Source organism: Neophocaena asiaeorientalis, unplaced genomic scaffold (assembly GCF_003031525.2).
Source record: "Neophocaena asiaeorientalis asiaeorientalis breed wild unplaced genomic scaffold, Neophocaena_asiaeorientalis_V1.1 scaffold415, whole genome shotgun sequence".
NCBI classification, from domain to species: domain Eukaryota; kingdom Metazoa; phylum Chordata; class Mammalia; order Artiodactyla; family Phocoenidae; genus Neophocaena; species Neophocaena asiaeorientalis.
This window is the reverse complement of record NW_020174051.1, coordinates 99,037-120,724: the sequence shown is the minus strand read 5'-3', so window position 1 is coordinate 120,724 and position 21,688 is coordinate 99,037. Positions and strand designations below refer to the sequence as shown.

General features: G+C 38.6%; 1 protein-coding gene across 7 annotated transcripts in view; it reads right to left on the bottom strand.

Annotated features, from left to right (window-relative positions):
* Positions 1–4,970: 4,970 nt before the first annotated feature.
* Positions 4,971–21,688, bottom strand: part of NAA16 (N-alpha-acetyltransferase 16, NatA auxiliary subunit) — a 70,037-nt gene continuing 53,319 nt past the window's right edge. For 3 of the 7 annotated variants that reach the window (XM_024754198.1, XM_024754195.1, XM_024754200.1), the window contains 8 exons: positions 21,475–21,603; positions 15,354–15,567; positions 14,325–14,518; positions 12,939–13,047; positions 12,416–12,514; positions 11,929–12,072; positions 9,731–9,828; positions 4,971–5,494 (listed from right to left, as the gene is read on the bottom strand). In XM_024754198.1, coding sequence (XP_024609966.1) covers positions 5,291–5,494; positions 9,731–9,828; positions 11,929–12,072; positions 12,416–12,514; positions 12,939–13,047; positions 14,325–14,518; positions 15,354–15,567; positions 21,475–21,603 — 1,191 coding nt within the window. In that variant the 3' untranslated portion in view covers positions 4,971–5,290. Of the gene's footprint in view, positions 5,495–7,294; positions 8,882–9,730; positions 9,829–11,928; positions 12,073–12,415; positions 12,515–12,938; positions 13,048–14,324; positions 14,519–15,353; positions 15,568–20,757; positions 20,899–21,474; positions 21,604–21,688 lie in introns of those variants that run through there. The other 4 variants (XM_024754199.1, XM_024754197.1, XR_003004416.1 and 1 more) reach the window with 4 other exon arrangements.

The following is a 21,688-nucleotide window of genomic DNA, read 5'->3' as shown; positions in this document are numbered from 1 at the left end:
AGGAATTAAAAAGGAAACATTTGTCTCACTGAGTGATTTGGGGTGAATCAGGGCCTCCTGATGAGTGAACAAATAGGGAATTCCCTATGCCCCCTAAGCCTGGGTCCCACCCGGTGGGAAACCCTTCTCTGTATCACTAACATCAACAGTAATGGAAAGAACCTGGGCTGACGGGGGAGCCCACTGTGGGTTTGATGGCAGGCTCATCACTTATCACCTGATTCTGGGCAAGTTACTCAGCCTTTCAGAACACTGTTTGCTCAGCTGTCCCTTCCGAAAGGGTGGTCTGAGGATTTAAAATTGAGGTATATAGAAGGCAGTTCAACAGAGAGTAGGCAAAAAGAAATGTGAGTGCCCTCTCACCAATTCCAGAAAAACAGAGAATCCAATACCCAAGCAGGGTTTCCCAAAATACGGGATGCTAGTGGCGTTGGGATCTCCCTGGAGAGGAGATTCCATTGCACACAGCTGGGGGACTGCTCTCATAGACCTGCCTTGCGTCTCTGTGGCTTCTGTCACTTCTGTTTCGACAGACTGGCCTTGGTGAATTTTCCACTCCTGAAGACACATCCTCTGACAACCACTCCCAAGGTCCTCTCAAGGCTCGGGGAATTTGGTTTTATGAATGACAGGAGAAAAAAGCTAAAAACATGGAGAATCCAAACGCACTGCCAACAGAAAATATCTAGCTTTGAAACGGCAAACTCCTTAATTAACGTTAAGTCCATTCTAGAGGCTGGCCAATGAAGGTAATTACAAACGAACATACGAATAAAAGTCTTCGGAGTGTAATCCTCCAGGTTACAAATATCAACTATTTAGTCAGATTTTGTTAACTGATTTTCATGTTGTGAAAAAAGTCTAAATATATGGTGGCATTTAACAAGACAGTAAAAAAGAAAGTGTTCTATATCTTGACCTGATTGGTGGCTAGACACACACACACACACACACACACGTGTGTGTGTGTGCATGTGTATCCATCATATTGCACCCTTAAAATTTATCTCTCAATAAAAAATAAATATAAGAAATTACTATAAAAAAATACACTGCCAAAAATTCAACCTTCCTAAAGACAGTAGCAGCATCCACGGTCTGTGCCCCTTGCATCCTCTTCCCAGCCCCTGGTGACAAATACTAAGAAGCGGAAACAAGGTACCCAGGCTACCTGTGGGCTGCAGAAAGGAGGGCTGGAAAATCCCAGCTGAGAATAACCAGTTCCTGAAAAACCACAAGCTCTTTCCTGCCATGAAGAGTTACTGAGCCCTTCCCTCTGGACTGCGCCAGGCAAGGTGGGGTACAGATGAGACAGGGGATACAGGATCCCATACCTAGAACCTCTCTGCCCAGGTGGGGAGATGAACCACACAGGAGGGGGTCCCAAGGTGTGACATCTAATCTGAGTCCAGGGGAAGGATGGAGAAATAGTGGCCGGAGAAGGAAAGAAAGCATATATTCCAGAAGACCAATGGGTGGAGAGGCTGGAGAGCTAAGATGCACAGTGGGGTGGAGGGTGGGCCTGACGGGGAGAAGGCAGAATTGAAACAGATATCAGAAACTTGGTGTTCTTTCTTTAAAACAATCAATTCCATCCCACCCCCTATTAGGTCCTGTATTTCCGATTCAGGTTGGCAGATGAAATCCTGACCCTAGCCTTGAGCCTATACACTCTCCTAGTTGGCAGTTGTTAATTAAGAAAGGTACCGACAGACCAGAGAAGCTGTTGATGGAGGTAGACGACATGCTCACCAGAGCAGTTTAAAACTGGTCAGAAAAACCTGGGGGCTGAGAACACTCAGGAGAAACTCCTACCTGCTCGTCTTTCTGGAGCCTTGACTGGAAAGTGTACAGTCGTAACCATACTGTTGTACAGTTTACATCCATGAAGGTAGGTACCCTTACAATATTGCCTCTGACAAATCCCTTTGGAAGCATGTGGCCTTTTAAAGTTTACTGTTCTCTCCTGTATTGTGAAAGCGTTTTTTTGTTTTTTGAGCTATAGTTGATTTACAATGTTGTGTTAGTTTCAGGTGTACAGCAAAGTGACTTAGTTACATATATCTAGTCTGAGTTCAGGGGAAGGAGATATATATATATATTTTTTTCAGATTCTTTTCCACTAGAGGTTATTACAAGATATTGAATATAGTTCCCTGTGCTATACAGTTTTTGTTGTTCATCTATTTTATATATAATGTATCTGTTAATCCCAAACTCCTAATTTATCCCTCCCCCTCCACTTCCCCTTTGGTAACCATGAGACTGTTATCTATGTCTGTGAGTCTGTTTTGTAAATAAGGTCATTTGTATTATTTTTTTAGATTCCATAAATAAGTGATATGATATTTGTCTTTGTCTGACTTACCTCGCTTAGTATGATAATCTCTAGGTCCATCCATGTTGCTGCAAATGGCATTATCTCATTCTTTCCTGTGTTGTAGAAACTTTAATCTCAAAACATTTCATGTGAGGTGGTAATGGTATGGTGGTTACAGAGGAGAGAAAAACCAGAGAAAGGACAGCATTACTAGAATCATACTGTTCCATAAATGGGTTGGGGGAGATAGAGGAACAGATGAAATCATAATGGCAGCCGCTGGGGCCAAGTCAAGTGGACATGGACCCCTTTTCTCAACCCTTCCCCAATTCATTTCACTCAGTTGAACCTGGGTGACGGGTACATGGGTTTTTTTTTTATCCTATTCTCTCTAAGTTTTTGTATATTTGAAAATTTCCATAATAAAGAATTTTTAAATTGCCTAATTGATTATCATGTAGCCAGATGTACCAAATTATATTTAAAATGTATTTAAGAGGTACTTGTTGCTCCCAAAGTATTTCAAGTTTAAATTACTTTGCTCAACTGAAGACCCTGATTGGATGGATGATGAATAGATAGATTAATAAACAGATGGAGGGATGCATGGTCAAATTGCTGCTAAAATAAAGACTTGGTCTCCGGAGCCCTGGCCACAGCTCCAGAGTGCACTTACCCGCCCAGTTCTAACGTACTAACCCTTGCTGATTCCATCTTTGATTTTCCTTCTAAAGCCAGATCTCTGTATCAAGACAGATAGACAAGATCCTTTTCTCTCTCCCTTCAATTTCACTTAGGCTCCTTCTGGGTCACTGACATCCCTGAAAAATGTGAAGTGGTGACCTCAAGATGAATGGCTCCAGGGCCTGTTACCAAATCCCCCAACAACCTATTTTGAAACAACAGGCTTAAATTATATCCTAAATGTGGGTGTTTGCTGTTATTTTAAATTTTTTTATTTATTTTATTTATCTTTGGCTACGTTGGGTCTTCGTTGCTGCACACGGGCTTTCTCTAATTGTGGTGAGCGGGGGCTACTCTTTGTTGCCATGCGCGGGCTTCTCACTGTGGTGGCTTCTCTTGTTGCAGAGCACGGGCTCTAGACATGCGGGCTTCAGTAGTTGTGGCATGTGGGCTCAGTAGTTGTGGCTCGCGGGCTCTAGAGCACAGGCTCAGTAGTTGTGGCGCACAGGCTTAGTTGCTCTGCGGCATGTGGGATCTTCCCAGACCAGGGATCGAACCCGTGTTCCCTGCACTGGCAGGCGGATTCTTAACCACTGCGCGGGCAGGGAAGTCCCGTTGCTTTTGCCATTATTAAGATTTCCTGCTCTTCTTCCCCATCCTGACTGCTTTTCCTTTGGGAAATTAATAGAGGTCTTGCATGCACTCAATCACTGGCTGACCCCCCATTTGCTGAACTCCTATTGTGTGCTACCAAAAATTAGCAACACGGAACCTGCCATGGATTTTTTTGTGGTTCTATGAGGATTTACTGTTAACACAATTGCTTATATGAGGATAGTGGGGTTTTCAAACTCTTTGGGGTACACTTTCCAGTGGTGTGCTGGAGCTGGCTCATCCAGGCTCCAAAGAGCCTACTGTGGCTTCTCTTCCCAACTTCCCAACTCTGTATTCAGGGACGCTAAACGGGCAGCTTGAAAACAGCCATAAGAGGAGTATTTGCACCACAACACCAGCACATTCTCCAAATCAGGGCTTTCTCCCCTCTCCCCCTCAACCTCAGAGCCATTTATTAAACATCTACCAGGACACAACAGACTTTCTGCACGTATTACCCCATTTTCTCTCTACACTAGTCCTTAATGTAAACAATTTACTCATGAGAAAAGCCAAACAAAAACACTAACTGCAGCACAAGACTGAGTGAAAGCTGCAGCCCAGTTCTTATGACTCCAAAGCAGGGGCTCTTCCCCCGACACCCCACACTCCCCCCTGCCACCCCCTCCCCAGCCTCCCTCCCAACTGTAATTGGCTCTCCTTCTCTACTTCTCATCTTTTCCCTTCACTTTTGCCAACCAGATTTTAAGGACAAGAAATAACAAAACAGAAGATGAAGTGGAAACAAGGCAGGCTATGGCTTTTAAAAAATATAATTTTTTAAAGTAAATAACAGAAGTAGCATATAACCTAGAGAGTAGCACTTGTTATAGGCTCCATTATTCATAAGGACCCTCACAGGCTAGCCTGGGGGATTTCATAATATGTATTGAAAAGGGTGGATATGGGCAGTGATAATAGTTACTCGAAAGACCAGTAGGGGTCTTCTCTGGTGGCACAGTGGTTAAGAATCCGCCTGCCAATGCAGGGGACACGGGTTCGAGCCCTGGTCCAGGAAGATCCTACATCCCACGGAGCAACTAAGCCCGTGTGCCGCAACTTTTGAGCCTGTGCTCTAGAGCCCACGAGCCACAGCTACTGAGCCCGTGCACCACAACTACTGAGCCTGCATGCCACAACGACTGAAGCCCACGTGCCTAGAGCCTGTGCTGCGCAACGAGAGAAGCCACAGCAATGAGAAGCCCACGCACCACGACAGAGCAGCCCCCGCTCACCACAACTAGAGAAAGCCCGCGCACAGCAACGAAGACCCAACGCAGCCAAAAAAAAGTTTTAAATAAATAAGACCAGTAGGATATTAGAAATGAAAAAAAGAATTATTAGCAATAGATTTATTTATATTCCAAACAATAGAGACTATAGATAAAGGAGACCGGAAACTCAGAGCCTTGGGATTTTTAATCTCTCTCCATATATCTCTGAATTTGGTTTCTTTCTCTTTTTTCATTATCTGAGTACCCAGGTGCTGTGAAAAATATGAAGATGACCTGTTAGAACCCGCAAGTTGAATTTTCCAGGCTGGTTCCAATTTTAAATAATTATGTATTGTTATCAAAACCCTAAATTTGTTACCTAAAGTCATTGAATACTTATCTTTTCATAATCCTTTTCCTATAACCATTCACAATTTTTAATATGATTTATGAGGTTCAGCCTGGGTCTTTGGTTCAGGAAACACAGCCACTGTACTGGGGACAGTCCTGATCCAGGGCATTTGTGGACTGCTGGAAGAGCTGGCTGTAGTTTCCGATTCAAGTTGGGTGAGCTTTGAAGAAGCAATTTCTTCTTTGGGCTCAGAAGGCTCCAACAAACTACCTTGCAGAGAAATAAAAAAGAGATTCAAACATTTACTAAACTAAAGCAAACAGCTCCCATTTACAGACTGTTGCACAGCAGAGGCAGGCTATTACCAACAAGGTACGGTGGGGAAATGACTTGCCCAAAGTCATCCAGCTTGAAGAGCATCACCAACCAAGTTGAAAGGCAATGCCCGTCTTCCTCCAAAACCTGTGTTCTTTCCTCAATGCCCTGGTCTCAGATCATGTGCTGGGAAGAGATCTGTGAAGAACTAGGAAGATGTTCCTAAATAAAGCAATGAATGGTCTCCCTGATCCTCCTGCTACTTCCCTCCAGCACAGCCACCCCACGGTCTGCAAACCCCTCACCTCCTATCTTATCAGCTCCCAGGATAAAGCGTCTCAACATCAAAATTAGTTCCTTAAAGGGAGCTTTAAAAAAATGTCTAAGGACGGGCTTCCCTAGTGGCACAGTGGTTGAGAGTCCACCTGCCGATGCAGGCGACCCGGGTTCATGCCCCGGTCAAGGGAAGATCCCTCATGTCGCCAAGCGGCTGGGCCCCTGAGCCATGGCCGCTGGGCCTGCGCGTCCGGAGCCTGTGCTCCGCAACAGGAGAGGCCACAACAGTGAGAGGCCCGAGTACCGCACAAAAAAAAAAAAAAAGACACGCCCAGAATAAAAAAGCCAAATTCTGAAGTTATCACACTGTCACTTGAATCTTTGTCTTTTCCTATCTGTTCTGATAAACTTGGCAAGATCAACAAAGGACTTTTTGTGTTGAGACCAGAGGCTTCACTTAGTACTTGGTTCTCAGATGCCACTCCTTTAGGTTTATCATTATTCTCTTTTAGCTTTCCAAAACTAAAAGTTGGGGGTAGGCTGGAGGTAGGGGATGGAGGGACATGATACAAAACTCTGCCTCTCTTATCTAAAAAAGATCCCTAGCACATCCCAGGTTTACAATGTTTTATACTCAAAGTGGCATGGGAGTAGGTAGGAGAATAGATACGACCTCTATACACAGAGGAATATACTACTGGATCTCACTAATCCCAGTGTCACTCTTTATCCTGCCTTCCATACCTTAAACCTAACTTCTCACATCTCCACTGTATCCACCCTATATATTTCAGAAACTCCAAATGATCCGAACGAAATACTTTTTAAAGACTGCTGTTGAAAGCACAATTTCCACATTAATTATGATTAACTGGCATCTTTTATAGAAATGGCATCTTGCTGAAAGTAACATGACAAATTACATGTTTCCCAGGATATTCAGTAAAAAGATTGCCTAGTTCTATTACTATTAAAACTCTGAAAAGAAGCCAAGCTGCTGTGGCACTAGAATATATTGGCAGTTGGTTATTTTTTTAAAATAAACTTGTAAAAACTAAGATAATTAAGTTTTTACTCCCTCAAAGAAAAAGCATTTTGCAAAAATATTGTGACAGGGCTTCTCTGGTGGCGCAGTGGTTGAGAATCTGCCTGCCAATGCAGGGGACACGGGTTCGAGCCCTGGTCTGGGAAGATCCCACATGCCGCAGAGCAACTAGGCCCGTGAGCCACAACTACTGAGCCTGCGCTCTAGAGCCTGTGCTCTGCAACGAGAGAGGCCACGATAGTGAGAGACCCGCGCACCATGATGAAGAGTGGCCCTGGCTTGCCGCAACTAGAGAAAGCCCTCGCACAGAAACGAAGACCCAACACAGCCAAGAATAAATAAATAAATAAAAATAAAGAAAATAAAGGAATTCCTTAAAAAAAATATTTTGATAGTGTGAAACACCACAAACACAAATAAGCAACTGTGTACAAAATAATTTATTATAGCATTACATAGGCTGGCATTATTTTACAGTAAGTTTTTTTCTCTCAACATTTATGAATCTAAATATTAGCTCAGGAAGGAAAACCATTTTAATTCATTGTTTCTCTAAATAAAATCTCCCCTTTTGAATTTATATTTGCCTTTAAAAGGAAGTATTAATGTTACAGACATTTATACAGTTCTGAAAGAGACATATTCAATGATTCTATTACTGTTTTCTGTACAAGATAGAACAAAAGCTACTACCCCCCCCAAAATATTGCTCAACAATACTGTATTTTAATAGTTAAACTAGCTGATAGTTTAAATTCTCATTTTGCTGATATAAAAATGTATTTAATAGTCAATGCATGGCTATAAGAGTAAGAATATCTCATTGTAATTTGTATTTTACCCTATTATGCTCCCTTGAAGCGCTCATATACAAACTACTTGGTCACTCAAAGCAATTTAGCCAAGAAAGCATAACTCTTGCCTGGGGGTCTTTAAGACTGATCTAGATACGCAACAAATTTACCAGTGAACTTCCATGATTAAGAGGCAAACAGATCCCCATATTCTGAATCATCAATATAAAACTGGAGTACCCCTGTTCAACAGAAAATAGCATGTTCACGGCTATTAAAAAAAGTAAGGTGGACAAAAGGTCAAACTGAAGTAAATTTTAAATAAATATCTGTCAAAAGGAGTTCCATATCACTTCTGACATATAGTTAACACTTCAATATTGATGTGCTTTAATAAAAAGCAAACAAACACTAACAAAACAAACCAATAAGGGATCAAAACATCAGATTCTGAAACGAAACCCAGATCTAAAAATAATAATACAGCAGAGCTGTATGCCACTTAGGTTAATTAAGAAATTATAGTTATGACATGAAGTGACAGCACCAATCACAATGCTGATAATTCAGAGGCTTAAGAAAGCTGGACAAGTATATAACAGGTAATTTTAAGAGCTTTTAATGTAAATTGGCATAGTCGGATAAAGAATAAAATAAGCTTACAGCATACTCCATTGAAAAATTCTATCCAATACAGTTGATCTTTGAACAAAAGCAAGAGTTAGGCGCACTGACCCTCCCTCCAAGCAGTCAAAAATCCACATTTAACATACAGGTGGCCCTCTGTATAAGCAGTCCTTCCCTATCTGAGGTTCTGCATCCCTGGATTCAACCAACTGAAGATCGCATAGTACTGTAGTATCTCCTATTGAAAAAATCCACATATAAGTGGACCCTCGAAATTCAAACCCATGCTGTTCAAGGGTCAACTGTACTTCATTTCATATCTATATTAACATACAAGCTGGAAAAGAAACCCTGATCTGAATTCAACTTTGAGTTTTACAGAAGTCAACTTTCTACAGGATTTCAAATTTCACTTGCCAAGACATCACAGTTAGCTGTGTGGTTTAGAGCTGCGCTATGACCGCCGACTTCGCTCCCAGCAGGCAGGAAAGCAGAAGTAAAAGGAAGCAGGTTATGACAGGCCATCCTGTATTCTTCATACTGAGAATTACAGTTCCCAAAGCTGCCATCAAGCAGTGCCTCAGAAACCTTTATTAAAGTCTATTTAAACAAGGGAAAAATAAAAATTATTTTTAAAAAACTCTGGTTAATAACTATTTTAATCAAAAGATGCAATTTGTTAATTAAGCAAGAGAAAACCAACAATGCCACACTCTAAAATAACTTCTTGCTATCTATAATAAGTAATCACCACAAAAAAAAGAACATTTAAAAAATCAATTCTACAAAACCTTAAAAAAGCAATAGGGAACTTGCCTGCTGGTGCAGTGGTTAAGAATCCACCTGCCAATGCAGGGGACACAGGTTTGATCCCTGGTCTGGGAAGATCCCACATGCTGCAGAGCAACTAAGCCCATGCACCACAACTACTGAGCCCAAGCACCACAACTACTGAAGCCTGCGTGCTCTAGGGCCCGTGCTCCGCAACAAGAGAAGCCACTGCAATGAGAAGCCTGCACACCACAATGAAGAGCAGCCCGCGCCCAGCAATGAAGACCCAACAGTCAAAAAAAAAAAGGGCGATAGAATTCTAATACTTAAAAAAAGTGAGTCTCTGAAACTGTGACCACTGAAAGTGTCCTTTATTAATAACAATAGTTCCCATTTACTGAGTGCTTACTATATGCCAAGCACTTCACAGTTTACTATTTCAGTTAACACCAACTCTGAGAGATAGACAGTATTTTCATCCTCACTTTATAAATGAGGAACAGGAAGCTAAGAAAGGTAACTTGCCTAACATGACACAGCTCATAATTGGTAGAAGAGCTGAGATCCAAATCTACACATAACTCCGAAGGGCCACTCAAGAATTATGTTGTAAAGATATGTTTTGTTAGATCACTCAGTATCCACAATCTCTGGGAATCAGTGTGTGAAAACTCTTACCTTTACATTTTTATCTTTTATGGTTTCATCCAGTCTAGTGGCAATAGCAATTGCTTTCTCTTGCCTTGACTTGTCCAGAAAATACATCATTTTAGCACCTGAAATACCAAGACATTACAAAATGAGTGCATTCCTATGTCTTACATTTGAGTTGATTTATACTTATCAGTGACTTAAAACATGGTTCCAGAGACTTCCCTGGTGGCACAGTGGTTAAGAATCCACCTGCCAATGCAGGGGAGACGGGTTCAATCTCTGGTCCGGGAAGATCCCACATGCCGCGGAGCAACTAAGCCCGTGCGTCACAACTACCGAGCCTGCGCTCTAGAGCCCATGAGCCACAACTACTGAGCCCACGTGCCACAACTACTGAAGCCCGCACACCTAGAGCCCGTGCTCCACAACAAGAGAAGCCACCGCAATGAGAAGCCCGTGCACTGCAACGAAGAGTAGCCCCCGCTCGCCGCAACTAGAGAAAGCCCACGCACAGCAGTGAAGACCCAACACAGCAAAAATAAATAAATAAATTTATTTTAAAACAAGAGAGCAGTGTGACAGACGGACAACAGGAAAATGTTTGCATATTCATGAAGAAAATAATTTTTAAAGCTGTTTTAAAGTAAAATCCAGTTTATATTCCCCCTATAAATTACATGGTCCGTGTTCTATGCTCATTTTTCTATTGGGCTTTTATTAATTTATATTTCTATTGTTAATTTATAAGAGTAGTATGTATATTATTAGCTTTTAATTAGTTACATATCTAATGTATTTTTCCCACTTGGCCTTCTGACTTTATGGCTTTTTTTTTTTTAATGTGGCAAAAATTATCTTTTCCTTAGAATTTCGTATGATGTTTAGAAAGGCATTTCCCACTATTATAATAAAGAAATGTCTCCCTCCATTATTCTGTGTTCTTGAAGAGAAATTCTTATTTGCCCTTACTACCAAGAAGTGCTGTAATTTTTCACAGGAATTAACTTTTTTTCCATAGACGTCACAACCAAGCGGTATCCCTTTACAACAAGAAAGCTCAGGTGAAAATATTTAAAGTAGGAGCATAGTTAATTATATTATGTACTCCATTCATTTTGGCCCCAACTGCTTTTCCACAATCTTTTTCCAGTTTCCATTTTGCCATCTTGTCATTTTATGAATTTGTATATGCTGCCTAAAATCCTTCCTGTAACAAGACAGGATACAGTAAATCCTCAAAACACAAAATACGGGGACTTCCCTGGCGGTCCAGTGGTTAAGACTCCACGCTTCCACTGCAGGGGGTGCGGGGAAATAAGATCCCACGTGCATGCCATGAGGTGAGGCCAAAAAGTGAAAAAGAAAACAAACAAACCCACAAACACAAAATACATACAGTAATAAAAAATACAAGAAAAAATAACTGTCGTATAACCTCAACATCCAAAGTCAACCATTAAAGCTTTGATGCTTCTTTTCAGCTTTTATGCCATGTGTATTTTTACATAGCTGAGATTATATGTTAATTCTGCATATATATTACAAAAGTATCCCTGTTATTACAAGTCTTTTGAATAAATATTACTTTATATGACTACCTGTCATTTTATATGAACCTACTACTGTTTTCCCTATTACTGGACATCATTAAATATGTTTCCAGTCTTTTCCCCATCCTTACACAGATCATTCCAGTTAATATCTTTGCCCTTAAAGCTCTTTCTTTGCTTTGGATTAATTCTTTAAAATTATTTACACAAATATGTGTGACTACAGCAAAAGACACAGTTGTAATGAAGCTCTTGGTAAGAATGACAAATTGTTTTCCTACATGGCCAGGGCAATTCACACCTGCAGCAGTAAAATACAAGAGTGCTTATATACCACATCTTTCCCATACTCTAGTCTCCTTTTCCCACACAAAAATAATCTTTCTTTTTAGGTGGGAGGTTAGGTTGTTTATTTGAGACTTTTCTTGTTTCTTCTGAGGAAGGCCTGTATCACTATGAACCTCCCTCTAAGAACTAAGCTTTTGCTGCATCCCGCAGGTTTTGTATGGTTGTGTTTAAAAATAATCTTTCCTAATTTGAAAGATCAGAATGGTATTGTGTTCATTTCTTTTTCTCTGTTAGTGAGGTTGATAATCTTTCCAAACTTTTCTTTTTTCGTCACATTCTAACTTTTTTCCATAAACGTTTTAACCCTGGGAACTAAATACCAACCTGAAAGTAGATGCTGAAGAGAGGTAGCATTATGTTTGAGAAAATCCTCATTAAAACTTTCCAAATCCTTGTTAACAAATATTTTCTGCATTTCTTGAGACAGAACTCTGCTCACAACGTCTGGAAGATTACTATGATTAGACACTATAAAAAGAGAACATGTGAAGTTTATAAAATTTTTGGTCTGTACTTTGAAACAAAATCAATTGAAATACATTTATACTTATTATTAAACTTGATATATTTTACATAATAAAAATAGTATTACTCCTTTGGAATATAAATACATTCTAGCTTAAAATGCACTAATTTCTAACATACCTTTGCTAGCACGTTCATTTTTATAGATAAATCTCCATTTAAATACTATAAACATTGTACTTTTTTTGTTTTACATTGTTATAAATCTCTTTAATGTCCAGCTTAATGGAAGACAGCTGAACTGTTATATTTACTTTTACATAAATATAACCTTTTTTATACTTACCAGATTTAGAAAATTTAATTAAACATTCATGTAACCATGGGTTATTCCTGTTGATGGCAAAAGCTCGTTTGACAGACTGCAGCATTAACAGAAACTTTCCTATGTCAGAAAAAATTATAAAAGTAACAGCATCAATATTTATGTATGTTTTTTCTTCACTTTATTTTAGCCTCACTTAAAATCCAGTAACAAAGTGTTACCTTTCCTGTAACATTCAAAAGCAAAATTCAAAGCTGCCTTTGGTTATCAAAGATAATATTATTTTCTAAAGAAATGCTTGAAAAATCATGAAGAACTGATTCAGGTAAACAACTTGTACGACTATTCAAATTATTCATTTGATCATAATATTCTAATTTATTACTCAGTAAAGTTTTGAGTAGCAAAGGAAAAAGGAATTAAGAGCCTTTGTGGAAGGTTGAAATGAAACTCTAAGAAACAAAAATAGATCTAATTCACAAAGATTCTATTGAATATGGCCACCAATAAAATCAAGGATTAAAATCTGAATTCAAACTATTACCTTTTCTAAAATATATTTCAAATGCTAACAGATGAGTGTCAATGTTATCAGCAACAAGGTTCTTAAGAGGTATAAGAAACTTGATAGCTTCTTCTAATGGATTTTCTATCTATTTTGAAACAGAAAGAAAAATTATTGTATTTAAAAAGCAGTTACACAACTCAAATTTCCCCCCAAATTTTATATTAGTACATAGCTGAAGTAATTTAGACAGTTCTCTTCATATAACCAAGTAAGCAAGAAAAAATTTTAAAACTATCAACTATAAACAAATAGTCAATACTTTTCAAAAATGGAAATAGTTCTATTGCTTTTCTGATTATAAAATCAAGATAATTTTATAAAAATCAAAAAAAATACAGGAAATTATTCCACAGACTCAATGAAATGGTACTACAAGTACCATTATACTACAAGTACCATTATGCTACCAAGCCCCTTAAACTACAAACATTTAAAGGAGGCAAATATAATTGCACTACATAGTTGAAAAAAAGGACAAATTTAAAATACTTATACTAGATTCATAGTGAATAAACCAGAAAGCTATTTCCCTAAATAGGAAATATTTCCCTAAATCTGGTTCCTAAGTAACTATTAACACTTTGAGAAAATCCTGGAGATAAGATGCTATTCTCTTTGTAGCTAAAACATTATCTAGCAAGGTATATGAAATGCTTCCATATTTAATTGTATTGCTGCTCTAACAAATTACCAAAACTTTACTGTACTAACACAAATTTATTATCCTGTAGTTCTGTAGGTTAAAGGTCCAACATGGGTCTCACTGGGCTTAATATCAAAATGTCAACAGGACTGCATTTCCTTTTGGAGGCTTTAAGGGAGAGTATGTTTCAATGCCTTTTTCCAGCTTCTCAAGGATGCCCACACCCTCTGGCTTGTGGATCCCACCCCATACCCTTCAAAGCAACAACAGAGGATTGAGTCCTTTTCCCACCACTCAGCCCTCCTCTCCTGCTTCCCTCCCCCACGTTTAAGGCCCCTGGTGATTACTTACATTGGGCTTACCTGGATAATCCAGGCTACTCTCCCTATTTAAAGGCCAGCTAAGTACAACCTTAAATTCCATCTGCCACCCTAATTCCCTTTGCCATGAAATATAACATGTTCACAGTTTCCAGGGATTAGAACACAGACACCTTTGGAGGGCCATTATTCTGCCTACCACAACTACAATTCTATCTATAATTTGCATTAGCCAAAATTTGCATATTATCACTCAAAAACAATTGATGACTATCATAATGATCTTGGCTAATACTACAAATAGCTTCTGATTTACAGATTTAAATACATTATGTTTACGGTCAGAACAGAACGAAATAACATAAATTTTACCAAGTAAAGACAGTAAGTTCGTCTCACCCTTTCTAATTTTTCAGGTATAAGTTCTTCTTTGAGACCACTGGTTTCTTCTTCTTCTTCATCCCGTTTTTTCTTTTGATTTTTCTGTTGACGTTCCCTTTCCACATGCTTTTTCTCTTCTTCTAATTTAGCCTTTTTTTGAGCTCTTCTCTGCTTGCTAAGCATTTTCTTCAATTCTTTGGCTGACAGGTTTTCTATAAATATCCAAATGAATGAAAATTCTGAGTCAATGTTTCCAATTTCCTCATATTCTTATTCAATACATACTATTAGTATAGTTTTTTGGGGGGCAACTATATGGAAGATTTTAGAAAGTGTACTCCTAACGACTAGCTCAAACCTGGCACACAAAATGCAACAGCAAATGCTGCATCAACTAAAACCAACCAATTCTAGCCTGGTTCTGCTTCCTACACAATACATGGGTTTAGGCAAATCATCTTCTCTCAGGCTCAAGTCCCAAACTGTATAAAGTGGGGCTGATGACTATCCTCTTGGAATATGAATATATCAAGGATAAGTGCAATGCACATAAACACCCGTGATCTGATCAGAAATTTGCCTCCATGCAATTTCTCAAATATTCTTAGATATCAACATTTTAGTGAATAAAAGGCTCTATACAGATATTCTCATTGGCATTATTATTTTCAATCAAGTAGGTATTCGAAGTTGTACAAATATATGTATTTTTCCCCTAAAAAGCTCAAAACTATCTTCAATTCCTATTTAAGAAAAAAAAAAAAAAAACAGCCCATAAACATTTCTATTTTTCCTGAATGGGCCCTACCGACGATAAAAATTAGAATGACTGCAGGTCATTCCATTAGGGTAATTTAGAAGCATCAGCTACAGGACATCATCCTGTCGACTTTTTCTAAGTCTTCCCCCCACTTTTTCGGGTATTATCAGTTATCTAATGTTGTCTTCACATCCATCTGATAATATACTTTTTCATCATTATGTTAATGATGTTCTGAAATTTTGTGTTCTTTTCAAATCTCTTTAAGCAAGTCCCTTTTCAGTTACCTGAATTTATTTCTTGTTGTTTGCTTTCATTGGTCAAGGGATTATCATACAATTTCAAATATATTTCAATAGCTGATCTAGCGGCCTTGAAATAGAAGGCATGTCTCCTGAGTATATCTTCTAATCTCAAAAGGTCAACGTAGGCACGAAGGGTCATCTTTCTCATGCAATAAGTATGGAAGTCAAATTGATCGTCGGTTATCTCAAAAAAATGCTTAAAAACAAAACCACAAAATTATCCCTTACGTTTATGTCAATAATGTCTACTTTTGAAAAGAAAATCATAAAAAGCCCGAAAGATATGTAAGCAGTCACAATTTCACTTAGTTGCCCTCTGTAGTGTTTAACATATGAAGGACCTCAAGATGTTCTTTGCATTAAACTTAAGTTTCTCTTCCTATGATCCATGCCAATTCCCTATACATCATGTTTTATTATGATACTCAGTTTCTATGAAATAAGTCAGATGAAGGGAATTCCCTGTTGGTCCAGTTGTTAGAACTCAGCGCTTTCACTGCCAGTCCCGAATTCAACCCTGGTCAGGGAACTAAAGTCAGATGATCAGGTTATTTTTTAAACCTGGAAATTACAACATACTGATATTTTCATTTTAATGAAATACTTCTCAGTATTCCCCCCAAAATCAGCAACGCAGAGTTAAACAGAGCTGAACGGAGACGAAATATATATAGGTTCACACTGAATGTCTACAAATTAGACGGTTCTACTCAACCAAGAGCCCTTCAAGGACAAGCCTATCATATCCATCCCCACTACCCGGCACAGGGTCTAGCACAGCAGACATTCAATAAGCACAATATTTGCCAACTCAGGAGAGAAGCTGCTTATCATTCGTGTGACTTGTTAATTTCCTAGAGCCTCAATTATTTAACCTAAGTTAGGAATAAAGAAATATCAATATATACAGCTAATTTCATAAGGTTGCTAAGGGATCAAATAATTATTTTAAAGTTCATTCTGAACAGTAAACTGCTTTACAAACGCAGAGCATTATGGTTTTCTCTCACTCGTTAAACTCCCATTTATCTACTTACATTCCATTTTAGCAAAAGTTCTTAATCTGGAGTCTACGTATAAACAAACCTAATAACATTTTCCTAAGGAGAGAGCTTGAGGCTTTCATCCAATTCTCAAAGGGTCCGTGGCCCAAAAAGGGTTAAGAACTAATCCCCTACAGGGAAAAAGACAACTAATCCTCTGACAAAACAATTTATACTTTTATTTTCTTCCCTACATGCATCTCTACCTCCATCTTCTTTCTTTTCCCCTATTTTAGCTTCGCCAAAAATATATAGGAAAATGAATGATTCATTACACAAACACGGATCAAACTCTGCTACTACTTCATTTTCCCTCTGTCCCGGAGGCCTAGTAACTCACTGTGCAGAGAACACATTAGTAATTGTCCATATCATTTGATAATTTTAGTTATCTTGGTAATTAGAAATACACTATACACAGAATTACAGTAAGTACCTGAGACTTTAAGGGAAGAATACTAAGATAAAAAGAATAAAAGTATACATTGTGAAGGAAAGAAATGGGGAAGAAAAAAAAAATGAACATTTTAAATTAGTTTATATTTCCTAGTTCAAGAATCATGCTTTAACGTTATATTTGAAAGTTGCATTCCTCCCATTAATAAGACAAATAACATAAACTTTTTTTAAATCAAGGAATTACATAGTTGTCACGGCTAATATAAATCAAGTTATATCTAGCACTATAATATCTTAAAATTCAATACAACTGACTGAGGAAAAATGGCAGTGCCCAAAATCATGGCACACATAATGAGATGAAAGCATCTAAGAGATTACAGGACCTTTTTTTAAGGGTGAGAAACATTTACGTGTAAAAAGGCAGACACAAGTTTCAAGAGATATTCCTATAGCATTAGTAGACATAGATTTAAGTCAAGTCTCAGAGGGAGCCATATGGAACCACAAACATTTAAGCCGCCTCTTTATCAGTAACAGCCCATAGGCTGCCTCTCTCCAGTTAATGTCTTCCATAAATAGGGTAACCAACTTAATCCCAGTTTGTCTGAGGCTTTCTCAGTTTTTCCACTGAAAGCCCTGTGTCTCAGGAACCTGCTCAGGAATGGCATACTCCTACTTAAAAACAATTAAATAATCTTAGGTTGATTTTCTTTTTTAACTTTTAATTTTGAAATAATTATAGGTAAAGGAAGTTGCAAAGATAGTACAGAGATGTCTCATATACTCTTCCCTCAGTTTCCCCACAAGGTTACATCCTATAGTAACTATCAAAACAAAAACCTAACGTTGGCTTAATGTGTGTGTATAGTTCCATGTGATTTTATCGTGTGTAGATTTGTGTAACCACCACCACAATCAAGATAAAGAACTAGTCCATTACCACGAAGATCTCCCTAGAACTACCTTGGGGTGATGTTTAAGTCTCCAAATTTATAAAACATAAAAATATACTAGATAACAAAAACAGGCAAATAGGTAAAGTTACCTTCCCTGCACTTCAGCCAAACATGAACGTGATATGGTCACTTAGGTCATTGCAGAAATTAGGCACCCTAATTTTAACATACAGCCTATGGCCTTAACTCACTTTCCCCCTCATCATGAACACTAGTTCTCTCTTTTGGGGGTGAGGGAAAATGTGGCAGGAATGCTGGCAGGAATTGCTTAAGTTGTCAAAATTAGGCTTGTATCAAAGTAAGACAAGTCTTCAAAAAATTAAGAAATGCTATTCACAGCTTAAAAGTACGGTTTTCTTTAGGAATTTCCTATTAGACCTTCTCTTCTGACCCAGATTCTCCCACCCAGTACTTCTGAGTTGCTGCAGGAGACTAATAGGAGCTCATACATAGAAAGGCTACAAAAATCTCTGGACTTAAGAAATAATAATAACTAGACCAACTAGGGCAATAAGCAACTCTATTTTCTTTATAGAAAATCGGTTGTTATAAAAGCATGTGTCAGGACTTCCCTGGTGGCACAGTGGTTAGGAATCCGCCGGCCAATGCTAGGAACATGACTGACTTCAATCCCTGGTCTGGGAAGATCCCACATGCCACGGAGCAACTAAGCCCGTGCGCCACAAGTACTGAGCCTGTGCTCTAGAGCCTGCGAGCCACAGCTACTGAGCCCACGCACCACAACCACTGAAGCCTGCGCGCCTAAAGCCTGTGCTCTGCAACAAGAGAAGACACCGCAATGAGAAGCCCACGCATGGCAACCAAGAGTAGCCCCCATTCGCCACAATTAGAGAAGGTCCGCGCGGAGCAACGAAGACCCAAAGCAGCCAAAAATAAATTAATTAAAATAAATAAATTTTAAAAAATAAAAGCACATGTCAATTTGATAAAGATTAAGATGCACTAGAAGATAAATTTATGAACTTCCTATGGTTTTGATCTATCAGAAATCTTAGATCTTATCAAAAAGTTTTAGAAATATACATTGTTCCTGTTTCAGATATAAATCAACACACTAAAATAATGAGAAACTAATCACCTGAAGAAAAAGGAAAAGAAAGCTCAATTCTTGAAACATAAAATAGTTAAAAATATTATTCTGAACACAAGTTTAGAGCCAATACTTTGAAGGTGGTCATTTTGTCTTATGTCTAATAAAACAAGTTCTAAACATCGGATTGGGTTGGACTACATAATCTTTATATATAATCCTAAAATCCTGTAAGGGGGGCAAGATGAAGGCAGAAGAAGTACTACAGTGGGCCATTCTAGAAATCTAATGTTTCAAATCCAATTAGTAAGAGCATACAGCAGTATGTCCTAAGCTGAAACTGCCTTCAGTGAAAGAACTCTTGAATGAATTCTCGAAGGGAGAAGGACTTAGCCCTTCTTGGAACTTATTTCTCTATTCAATGACCTTTTATTTAGAAGGTCAACTGCAAAATTTTATATCTGAAAGGTGCTCATTTCTTTACTAAAACAGTTAAAACCTAGGCACAAAAGTAACTCAAACAGATAGCTATTGTATCTTTGATTTCTGTAATTACTTGTAAATCCTTACAGTTATATCAAGAATTTTCTTTTAGATTATATTAATTTTATTAGAAATTAACTTCAGAAGCATTAGTCAGCAAACATCTAATCATCCTATTTGTACTATACACTAATGTTTTTACACATAACCACTAGAAGAGCTAAGTCTTATAATATTTACTTTTTAGTATAAATTATTCACTATAAAGACTAGCTTACAAGTGGAATATGAAGGACCTTTTCTTACTTATCTGCTTCTGGTTATATTTTCAAGCACCAACAGCAAACCCTAAAGATGCTTTGTAAAGTTTCTAGCAATAACAGTTATATACCATGACCAGAGGGTGACGATTTCTACCATGTTTTAATCTCTGATACCAATGATTTCCTCTAATTTTTTTTCCTTCAAAAATGCTTTCTACCAGTCAAAACATGTTTCTTGAACTGGAGGTACAGCTGACCCTTGAACACCACCACGTAGGCCCACCAATATGTGAATTTTTTTCAACAGTAAATACTACAGTACTACATAATCCATGGTTGGCTGCATCCATGGATACAGAACCACGGATAGGTAGGCACCACACATACAAAGAGCCAACGAGAAGGCACAGAGGGATTCTCTACCTCACACAGCACCGGCACCCCAACGCCCACTCTGGTCAAGGGTTCAACTGCAGGAGTTCAAAATCACTGAAAACGCAGGGGAATGAAACTTAGTAATGGAATAGCTAGTAATCATAGCCTAACAATCTTCAAAAAATATTAAAAAGAATAAAGTAGTACAGTTCCTAATGTTAGGAGGAATGGGACTAGAGCTGGAAGAGTTCATGATGGTCTCTAGGTGTTCAAATTTGACTTTCACAGAAAATCTGATAAATTTCTAATTATGGTCTCGCTGGAATTACTGGTCCGTACGTGCCGAGTAGGCTGTTCACTCAGGAAACAATCTACCACTCCCTGAGAACGTCCTGGTTAATAAAAATGTCGTTCCTTAGTAACAAGCAGAATGCTTTTAGAGTGACCATCATCTAGGAGTGTCGAAACAAGCTAGTGATCTAGGTTTTGTCACAGAAATAAGAGCCTGACTTAAACTTAGAATGCTTGGATACTGCCTGAATATATCATCCAAAGGCTTTATATTTTCCAAGAAGATGAGAAGGATTTTCCCCAGCAATCCAGCCATCAAGCCCAGGCTTAAAAAGGAAAAAAACAAAACAAAACAAAGCAAAGCAAAAACTAAGCTATTTCTAAAAGGGCTCAGGTAGAATCCTAGTTCCAGTTCCCAACCAAAGCCACCCCCTAAGATTTAGCCTTCCTTTTGGGCAACCTCAGAAGTTTCACGTGGGAAAAAGGCCAAAGTGACTGCCAGAGTGCAGACATCAGGCTCACCTGGCTACGACGCCTGTGGCTCTATACTGCGTCAGCTTGGGACAGTGCTGCCGAGTGACCCCCAGCTGAGGGCTGCTGAGGGCTGCCTCGGGGGTGCATTTGTGGCTCTTTTCCTCCTGTGGTCCATTTGGAAGGAGAGTGCTTCAGAGATGACAAAGAACAGGAAAACAAAAATTCACACACAAGGAAAAGAAAAGTCCCCTTACTAAGGCACATCACACACATAATCCTAGCAAGTAATAAAATAAGCTTGCAAACCAGCCACACATTGTGTACAAAGTGCTGAATGTGAGAACAAATATCCTGGGAAGACAAACTGGAGAGAGGCTGACTATAGAGCAGATCCTGACATAAAGAGGAGAGAGGTGGCCATCAGCTTGTGCACCTTTCTAGGCTAGAGGTGAAAATCAATAATGGCCGATCAGGGAACAGGAGTTTTGAGTATACGTTAATAATAGCAACAATAACTTACTAATCTTTTCCTTCTTCCTTCAGGCAAAAGTATGCAGACATGTCGAAATCATAACCATTTGAGGATCAAAAGAAAGCAATCATTTATTCACAACTTCTGAATGTTTGAAAGGCTAAAGATCAAGAATTTTTTCACAATGAAGTTTCCAAAGTAGTTATGAGAGGTAGATGATCCCATGTAGAAATCTACCTGCTTTTTTTGTCACCTTACAGGAGAAAAATAAAGCCGAAACTCTATTAACTTACCCTTTCTACTTCATGGCATTTTTTCAAAGCATCCCCATATCTTCCCAAACGCTGATAAGCTGAAATGCATTCTGTTTGAAACCACATACATTGCATCTCATTTAGATTTTCCATGGCAGACGTTCCTTCCTGAAATGGAAGCAATCATAAATAAAGGAAGCAAACAAATAAAAGAGATCCTAAAAATCTCATTTTCTCTTCTACAACTATGTCT